This window comes from Cupressus sempervirens, chromosome 9 (assembly GCF_028749045.1).
Source record: "Cupressus sempervirens isolate cs-2001-9-10 chromosome 9, ASM2874904v1, whole genome shotgun sequence".
In the NCBI taxonomy this organism is placed as follows: Eukaryota; Viridiplantae; Streptophyta; class Pinopsida; order Cupressales; family Cupressaceae; genus Cupressus; species Cupressus sempervirens.
The window spans coordinates 14,486,784-14,497,581 of NC_143126.1; the positions used below are offsets into that span (position 1 = coordinate 14,486,784).

At 32.3% G+C, this 10,798-nt stretch overlaps 1 protein-coding gene across 1 annotated transcript; it reads left to right on the forward strand.

Annotated features, from left to right (window-relative positions):
- Positions 1-3,401: 3,401 nt before the first annotated feature.
- LOC149537409 (uncharacterized) lies at positions 3,402-5,046 on the forward strand. Its single transcript, XM_089800803.1, has 3 exons — positions 3,402-3,638; positions 4,390-4,421; positions 4,548-5,046. The coding sequence occupies exons 1-3, from the start codon at positions 3,440-3,442 to the stop codon at positions 4,719-4,721; spliced, it is 405 nt and encodes a 134-aa protein (XP_089656929.1). The 5' UTR covers positions 3,402-3,439; the 3' UTR covers positions 4,722-5,046.
- Positions 5,047-10,798: the final 5,752 nt, after the last annotated feature.

Below are 10,798 nucleotides of genomic sequence, written 5' to 3' on the forward strand. Positions count from 1 at the left end.
GATAGGATAAAAAAGTTTATAGAATTTATGTCGTTTTTAAAAATTTCTATTTATTATATAATTTTCAATTATTTTATTTATTTCTTAATTTGATTTTGTAATGGATTTATTTTAAGATGTCATTTTTGTGTTATAATCATATATTTTTTGATAAAGCTTACATTTCATCTGATTTGACTAAGATTAAAAACATAATATTTCCTAATTTTCAATAGTTTTATTAAGCTTATTTTTCTCTCTTATATTCTTTAAGTAATCACACAAGAAATCATAGGCCATTAAATAATACATTAAACCAATATATACTAGTCTAAAATCCACATCAAATAACATTCAAGTTTGAGAGCTTAAAGGCCATTGAACAAGAAACATTTGCTCTTCTACTTCAAAATATTAAATGCTTTTAAACTCTAATTATTTACAAAATTTGAAAATAGGTACGAGTGATTTTAAATTGAAGTGTTTGAAATGCACCTACTATCATTGCTAGCTCATAAAACACAATATGTGAATGTAAAAATAAGATTTATAATTAACTTATACAAAATAGTCTTGAGCTAATAAAATGCAATTATGCAAGTTGTTAAAATATTATGACGAGTTTGACCTTAAAGTAGTTTGTTAAGTTCAAGCCTAAGGAACCTAAATGGTACACTTAACACTCATTACCCATAGGTGGTGTTGATAGGGACATGCAATGATAGTGGATATAGGTTTTACATATCTAGTTTAATTTTATCTAGTAGATTTTGTCAAACCACTCTTAAGCTTACTTAGCATTTTAATCTCACCCCACGAGTGCACTACATGTTTCCTACACATTTTCCAAATGTTACTATATGTGCCACATTTTTAGAGGCATAGTAAGACTTCGACTCCTACGCTCTTAGCTCAAAATCCAAGAGCCATCACTTGGAATTCCAACAGAATGTCACTTTGGGGATTTGAACATGGATCTCCATCTTGAGAGCCTTAATAGCTTTCTCTTAGAGCACAAAACTATTGATGACAAAATTGAAAAGATTTTCTAATTATTATTTACGCGATTTTTTGGGAGGGCCCCATTGGAGACTATACAAAATTCCATACAACATTATTATTATGGTATGACCATCATCAAGATGTTATGTTGTACAATTGGTGAAAAGCACCAATTTTTTATTATTCAATCTACTGGTGATATTTGTAAACCTCAAAAATCCTTTTTTTTTGTACTTTCCTATGTGTTTGGGGTGTCAAACATAGGAAGAATATAAGGAAACCTATAAACAAGTTGGGCAACTAAAGACCAATCATTAAGGTAGGTAAGACCTCCTTCACTTGCAGTTCTACTAAATTATGAGTTCCCCTTCCACATGCCCATGGAGGCATATATAGTCATGCTACTAAAAATGTATTGGTTCAAATTATCATGTGTATAGTTTATTAATAGAGTAAAATAGTGAAAAAAAGTTAATTCATTTTAAAACTAGCTAACATGTCAATTACAATTTGAAATATGCACCCACTCCAAAGCTTCACCCATTTACTTCTTGGTCATTTTGTATATGGAGATTAGATTTGATAAGCAGGAATACATCCTCTCTTGGAAGAACACGCATTATACTGAATTATTTCATTAATTGTGTTAAAACTATCCATTTAAAAATAATAATAGTAGTCAATATATGGACTTTCATAATCATATTGCAAACATTGAGTTGTCATCAACTACAAGCATATATAATGGCATGTCTTTTAAGTATTAAGAATTCCATAAGTTCTTAGATGAGTTTCATTTGTTTGAAAAAGGGATTAGAGAGTGTTTATACTAATTGTTCAACCTATAATCTATTCAATATTCTCTAGAAATCTAATCATGAATTGGGAGAAGCTATTTTGGTTTTCAAATGCATAATTTGGTTGCAAATTCTATTAGATTCTTATGTATATTTAGCAAGACAAATGAACTTCCATACTCTCACAATCATCACCATGTGATTGGACTTAGCAATCTCTCCACCCAAATCGGAGGGAGAAAAAGAAACTGATGCTACTGCTGCTGCCCCTGCTGATGGTTGGGCTCCCATTGAGCCAGCTACCAACCCCAATGACTTATGGGGTTCTGATGATAAAGATCCTCCCTTGGCTGGCACTGCTCTTGCACCCTGAGGGCTTTATATATTCTTTAATGTTTTTTTTTAATGAATAGTTGTCTTATTCGGCTTCGTACCCAGTGAACTCATAGGGTGATATTGTATCCCCCGGCCCCTTTCTTGTGTGGATATGTATCTTTAATATTTAATTAATAAGAAAGGTTTATTCATCAAAAAAATAAATAACTTTACCCTAACATATAGCTTTATGAGGAGAGCCCCAAAGTTAACCCAGAAATTACACAAGAAGAACACTAAGATTATAAAAATACTTCAGTATAGTAAATTTACACTATAATGCATACAAGATTTGCTATTAGCAACTTCATTTGTAATCATGACAACAATTAGAATTCTTCTCTCTACAACCTTCTAATTGTCTTACTCTATATATTCTCCTCACTTTATTTGAACATAAACTAAAAATATCTACACAGTTATTTTTCTCTATTCTACTTAAGTCAAATTACTCAGATCATCATCGATCCCACATTAGCTAGATTAATGTGGAAGGAATTTTATTCCCCTACACAGCTATAATAGAATGTTGACTAATTATGTTAGTGTCTTCGGTGAAACGTCAACCATACAATAAAATGAAATATGACCATTCATTATAGTGGGTGACAAACAATTATCACCTTGTCTTCATGTAAAATTTTCAAACTTGCAAGCTATCATTGTCCCTTCACTATATGGACAACAGGGAAGAACATTGGATTCGGTTGAGGACAAAGACCAATCGGGTTCCTTCTTTAAAAGGGAGTTCATATAGCTAGCAACCATCATATTTTTCCAATGAAAGACATAATCATTCACTGTTTTTCAGTCAGTAGTAATAATAATCCAGTGGGACAACCATCCCATGATAGAGCCCAAAATGACACAACTGTGTGGGGGCTTACCGACTTTCTGCCGACAAACAATGTAAGAAAAAGTCAGATCTCTTGGCGAATCAAACATCTCAGAAAATGTCGCTTAAAGAAATTCACCTGCAAGACATTAAAAAAATTGAAGTGATCAGTGCATATCACTATGCTGATCAGTGAATATCACCTTTACCAAAAAAAAAGTACAAAATATTCAATGGCAAAAGGACACACTAAATGTATGGAGAAGAGCAGACATAGATTGTGGGTTTACCTTGGTAAGCAATAACAAAGTGGGAGGTGACTTTATTGTCTTTGGAGCAAAGTTTTACACTCGCAGAAGTTAAGCATAGTGGGGTTTTCATTTTCTGAGCGAGACATCTTCTTTTGTCCTTTGCTACTTGGAGAGGTCCATGGTGATAGTATAAATATAGCATGCATCATCTTGGCTCCTTAGCAAAATACATTCTTATTCTTCTTATTATCAAGGAGGTTTTTGTGTGTGTTGTGGGTCTTGGGCCTGAAAAAGCTTGTTGGTATCAGCAAAACATGGCAGCGGCTTATCATAATCATCTCTTATTGATGGTGTTTGCTTGCATCCTTGTTATAGCTCTAGCAAGGCCCCTTTTACCAGGTATGCAATGTACTTTTCTGTCTTATCTTTAATCTTGTGTGTTTCAGCACCAATGTTTTGGATCATTAAATCTCGTAAGTTTCTACAATCCATGAGTATTTCTGCAGTGTTTCTGAGTTCGATTGTGTATCAAATTTTTGCATCAAGTTTCGGATCACACTCTCTGATCCATCATCAGGATGATAGAGAGCACAATTGTAGAGATAGAGAAAATAGAGAGCACAATAGTAGAGATAGAGAAAATAGAGAGCACTATAATAGAGATGGAGAGAATGAAGAGCACAATAGTAGAGATAGAGAGAATAGAGAGCGCAATAGTAGAGACAGAGAGAATAGAGAGCACAATAATAGAGATGGAGAGAATGGATTCTCTCTATCTTTACTATTGTGCTCTCTATTATCCTGAGGATTGATCACCTCTATCTTTACTATTGCACTCTCTATCATTTTGAGGATGGATCAGAGAGTGTGATTCAAAACTTTGATGCAAAACTTTTGGATCATGTTCTGTTATTCATCATTAAGATGATAGAGAGTATAAGGAGAAAAGTCTTAATGATGGATTATAGAATGTAAATCAAAATATTGATGTAAAACACTCATACAATCAAATTCAGAAGCAGCATACAGATTATCTCATTAATTATAGATATCTACTTGACCTTGTTGAATCCATATAGAAATTCCTCTCTGTTAAAATATTCAATGCACTCATATATATGTTAAACTGATTAAACTTTTCTATGCGCAGGAAACATGGGGAGTGAAACAATGGGTAGTGAGGTGGGTTTTTTATTTTCTTTCCTTGTATTGAGCACCTCATGCATTACTAGGAGAGCTTTGCTGGAGACTAGGCAGGCAGATTATATCAATATGATTGTCTTTGTGTTTGGCTTTTTGTGGTTGCAGGAAGATATAGTATTGAAGGATGATGATGATATTGGATTGTATGAGAGTTTGAATGGAAGGATACTGGAGAACACTGTAGTAGACTATAGAGAAGGTTCTGCCAACCCAAGGCATGACAAAGGAGGGAATTCTAAATCGGGAGGTGGTGGCTTTAAATCAATTGGGCAACCTTGAATTGCCCACCTAAACCCTATATTATATATATCTAGATATATATAGTTGCATGTAGTAGTTTTTAGTCACATTAGGTATAGAAATTTGAAGGATTTAGATAACTAGGCCTCTAGATGATGGTGATTAATGGTGCCTCCCTTAGAATAAATGGTAAGGCATTCTGAATGAGCGTATACCATTAGTTGCCATGTCATGTATGTAATATGGTCTCTGCAACAATCCAACTATCTTGCCGCTGGAGTAATATATATCTTGGAAAATGGTGAAATATATGTAACTATGATTCATGGAGTGATTTATAAAGTATCTTTGGTCTTCACAGTTATCAATGGATTGTGGCCTTGCTTTTCACTTCATATAGGAGTTCTATTTGTAATGTCAAAATGTCCATGGAAAGATCTTATCAATGCATGATAGTTATGTAATAATTGTACCAATTAATGAAACGTGTCATGATCATGACAAAATAAGAATGAACCTTTTGAATCTTAACGACTAAACCAAAAAATGTTTGTGTGTAAATCTAGAGGCAGGCAGAGTAATTAGAAAAGCCATGTTTAGCTGTGTCAGAACATGAAGTGTTTTCTCCATAAATATGGCCTGCCTCGACTGAGACTACTTCAAACAACCAAACAGCAATAGTTGGTAAGAGGCAATGGGAAAGAGAGTTTTACTAGAGCTTTGCATGCTTAGCATAATACATTAGTTGCAGATTAGTAACAATCTATATAGATCATTGGAGGAAAAAAGAAAATCTCTCATTTTATTTTTTAATAAAACATACTTGAATATGCTTCATCTGGAGTTCATATTCACCCAATAAAGAAATGTGCCCAAAGTCTCATGTCTAGATTGGTAAAATCTCGGGTCTTAAGGTATTTCAGGGAGTAGTTTTGAGGGGTTTAGAATTTATTTTAGAAGTTTAATGAAACAGAAAAGATTGATTTGTTTATAATTAGAAATCTTATTTTAAAGAAAGGGAATCTTTATATTGAAAGAAAGATATGAAAATAATTACAAGATTATTGTTATTATAATTGTTAGAGGTCAAGGAAAAACCATTTCGTGTAAGATTGAGTCAGAAAACAGTGGCAGCAATAGTTTCATGGCAGGAATTTTTTATTAACTCTATATGTTTATTCAAATAAAATTTACAGTAATTGTTAAAGAAGATTAAAAGTAATTTTTTAAACATATTTTCTATTGGTTTTGTTTTTTTTTTTTTTTTTTGCCCTTATTTGAAGAAAAATAAAATATCATTGTTGAAAATATTGGAGTGTAGATTTTTTCTTGGTAGTTAGATTTTCTAAATTGTTGAAAACATTAAAATAAGTTTTTTAGAGAGATCAAATTTCTACAATCTATTAGTTACAATTATAGTTCATGACTTCCGGATTAGATTGTGGTAAGATTTTTGTCATCAACGTTTCCAATCACACTAGTGATCCATCATCAAGATGAAAGAGAGCAAGAGACACAAAACAATGTCAGTTGCAGATGAGAACTTGAAAAGGGATTGCACACCCACCAAAGATTGAAGCAAAATAAAAAAATAATAAAAATCAAATCAAATAATAGAGAAGATGACTAGCAAGGAAACCACCGAGAACACATATGCTCACAAAAAAAAGACATGGGAAAATGCAAAAAAAAAAGAATTAAATAAAGAAAATAAAAAGAGAGGGCAAACAATTGAACCTCATAAATATTAATGGAAAGTAAAGAGATAAGGAGAATATAATCACAAAAAAAGAAGAAGATGAGAGCTAAGTACACACACATATGTGTGTGTGTGTGTGTGTGCGTGCGTGCATCAAATACATATGTGTATAAGTACATATGTAACCATGTGAACAAATAAGTTTATATTTTTAATTGTGTACATAAATATGTGTGTGAGTGAGAATATGCATCTACAATCATTTACAATCAAATGAACAAATAAATGCAAATAAATATATAACATAAAAATATTATATATATAATGAAAATTATATATATATATATATATATAATATGTAACCACCAGATATAGTATATATACCCATAAACTATAAAATAATACATGTATTAAATTGTATCTTGTGAGTATATATATACTATCTATACTCATAAGACACACACACACACACACACACACACACACACACATCTTGAGTATCTATACAAATAAATCAACTAAACTACATGTGTAAAGGCAAACAAATACACCTCAAAAAAGCTAAACCCTAAAGAAACGAGAGAAGACAAAAAAGGAGAGAACGAAGAAGGAGAAGCCTAACATCAAATAAACAAACAAAAAAAATAAAATAAGGAAGGGGATAAAAAATAATATACTCATAAGATATAATTTAAGATATATATGTGTGTGTGTGTGTGTTTGTGTCAATATAACCATAAGTAAAAATAAATACAAACAAAAGAGAAATGAACACATGTATGCCTATATAGAAACAAAAAGATATATGTACACACACACACAAACAAGGAGAATAGAATGAAGGAAATAAGAAATAAAAATAGATTTCACTATACTTTTATGGGACCTATAAGGTTTCTATTGTAGTTTAAACTATCTTAATTTTTTTATTTATTATGTCTTATAGATTTAAATTTGTTCAATGTTTGACTACTTTCAAATTGATATTGATTTAAAATATTATTCCTAAATTGATTAATAGCATATATACATTTAAATGATCTATATATAACACTTAAATTATATCACAAACTTAAAAGTGGATATTTTGAACCAATTAAAGATTGTAGTTATTTACTATATAAGACTTTGGAATTACCTCTACAAATTGAGACCCTTTTAACTCATTTATTATAAATCCATCAATTAGCAACTCCAACTTCTCATCTATGTAGTAGTTTTAAATACACACAAGGAAACTAGAAAAATACATATAATTTACATAAAATACAAATTTAATATTCATTGAAACAAATTAGGTTAATTTTTTTTTTTTTGAGTTCAATCCATTCATGGAGGACTGCATTTTTCTTTGTTGGAGGATTATCAAAGGCAGAGCCATGCTGGATGAAGACACAAGGACAGAAGTCTCCGAGAGTAAAAGGGTGTATATTATGATTAATTCCCTAGTGAGAAAGCCCAAATTGACAAATGTTGAATGCGACACCTGTCAACTAGTTGTGCTTCTACACATAAAGGATTGTGATATTTGATGTTTAGATAAACATTAGAAGATCAAAAGACCTCTAATATCCTTTCAAGAATTAGTTATTAGAACCAACGAGTCTTTCCAAATGTAAAAACAGTTGCCACGCAGTGGCTTGTGTTTGTTGTAATTAATAATAGTTCAATAAATTAGAATAGCACCTATTAAAATTAAAATTAAAAATTAAAAATTAATATAGAAATATTTAAATGTAATTAGTTGAAATAAGAAAAAACAATCATAGTTTTTGACATTAAGAAGTAGCTACGGTGGGGGCTGACCCATACAAAGCAAACCACAAACTGAGAATCAGTTGAAATTCATTACCATGCAATTACACAACCCCCTTCTTAACCATCAAATACCCCCACGATAAATTATTTTTGATACTTCCACTAGTATAAAGCATTAGAATGTCAACACCATACATAAACTTGGCTATAATATTCACATTGGGTATTAAACTAGTCCAGTAAAAACTAATAGAGAGAGCCCTCAAAACAATAAAAAACCTATTAAACATAGGAAAAAAAAAACTAAACTAAAAGCACACCGACAAGTGCTAATCCTCCTTACTCTAGTTCCTTGGATTCTCCAAAAGCAGTCGCAACCAATCATCAGCCAAGAAGTTGTATAGTGAGTGAGTTGTCTCCATGTCCTTAGCATCATCAATGCCTTGTTATTTTGCATGAGGTAGAGAATGGTGGCTTTTGAATGCATCACCTACACCAAGAAATTGACAACTCTATCAAACTTATCTTCCAGCTTTACATTCTTCTTGACCAAGTTTGTGATAGACTTCTCCAACCTCTCAATCTCTGGGATCCCCTTTCTTTGTATGTTTCTCCTATAGTGGCCCCCTGTGGTTGAATGTGATCTCCCTCCATATGTTTATGCTTTTGCTTATCCTCTCCCCCTCTAACCTTCACTTTAATTTGACTGCCTAAATTTTTGATTCTCACAAGCAAAGTAATTCTAACCTGTTCCCCAACATTCCTCCCCTTCTTAGAATCCAAGGTAATGGTCTCTATTTTGAAGGTGTTAGAAACCCTAAAGGGAAAAGGGCTATTCGGTTCGTCCTCCAATAATTCCTCATCCTAACCTTTGCTTTCAGTTTTCTCCTCCTCATGTTCCCCATAGTTCCTTCTAGTGGCTTTACGTTTGGGTCTAGGGCCAAACTTTCTACCAAAATTATTAGTTGAAGCATATTTATTACATTTAGCCAAACTAGGGTTGGGAAAGGTCTTTTTCTCTCTAAGTATTTTTCTTGATCTATTGGTTCCTTTCCTGATGGTGGTACCAACACTCTCAACATTGAGGATGTCAAGTTTTTCAATTTTTATCTTCCAAGCAAAGGCAATGACATCGTTATCACTCTGGGTATGGGTGGAGGTAGAGGAATTTTGACCCTTATTAGTGATTTTCAGGGGTGAAGGACTCTGGCTTAGGATTTGGTGGTGAAGGACATTGTATATTTTAAAGAGGCAAAAAATCAAGGCTTGGTGATACACATAATAGCTTTTTCCTTCCTCTTTTTTTTTTCTAATGTTCCACATGTAATCTTCCATGGAATATAAAAGCAGATAGGGAAAATAAATGCATTCCTTATTCCTAAAATGGTTAAGGATGGGAAAGTGATAATAGTATCACACCTTGACTTTGTCTTCCATGGTTATGTATCACATGATGACATAAAAAACCATATCCTAGGGTTCCAGGAACTTTTCTCAGGAAAATTCATGGTCCAGGGATAACTTTAAGAAACCCCTCTAAAAAAAAATGCCTAAAATACTGGCGAATCCAACATTTAATGGGCAGGAAAATTTTAATGTCGAGGGCGATTTTTTTTCCATGGAGGGAAATAAAATATTATATGTTGGCCTTTTTTTTCTTGCCCTAACAAAAATCATTTTAAATGTGGCGAATTAATTTTTTTCTTGTTGATAGATAAATAAATGATGGCTATTTTTCCCTTGCCAAAAATGAGATTGTAATGTTAGAGGCGAATTACTTGTTTTCTAGGAAAATAAAAAATAATGGTCTTGGCTAATCTTTAGTGGTAAACTGAAAATCTCTTTAATTTGAAAGCGAATTTGCACATGCATTGGCTAGTGACTGTACTAACTATTGAGTAGTCACTTCAACTTGTGTACTATCTTAGGTCTATTATTAATAATGTTGTTATGTAGTGTCACCATTACCAAGTTGGCTACCGTCACTTTCCTATCATTAATACAATAGTTTTATCGATGTTGATTAATTAGAGATCATGACAGAAGATGCATTTTAGGGCCAGTTGCTTGAAAAGACTTGGAGTCGCATAAAATTCTCTGGAATGGAGACACATAGAAAGTTTTATAGGGAAACCATTAATTGGAATGTAGTGAACATCACATGAAGATTAAAATTATAAATGTGATATTAACAGTTACAACCACCTTGGTAGGCACTTTGAATGTCCAACATTAATGCTAGTACATTTCACACACTTGAAAATTAATAAGAATATGAAAAAAGAAGATACAAAAGATCGCAAATGCCAAACAATTTAATGCAACTGCCATTGAATAACCTCTTCAATTCCTCTTTCATTATTATTTCTCAAATTCTTTAATCTCAATTTGGTTTGCAAAGTTTCTTAATTTGTAGAGTTTCTTAGTTTGTAGAGTTTCTTAGAGTCTTAGAGACTAGGGTTGTAATTGTCATGGATATGCCAATTCACTGGAAATGTACCTCAATGGGTCTGCAAAATCCATTTTTGGGTATGATACCTGAGGATTTCCTATCCATGGTTTACAAGGAACCCAAGGTCCTTTAATCATCCATGCTTTGTTCATGGTCCTCAGCCATGAATTCTTAAGAAATGATATAAGGTATTGCATGCCCACAGAT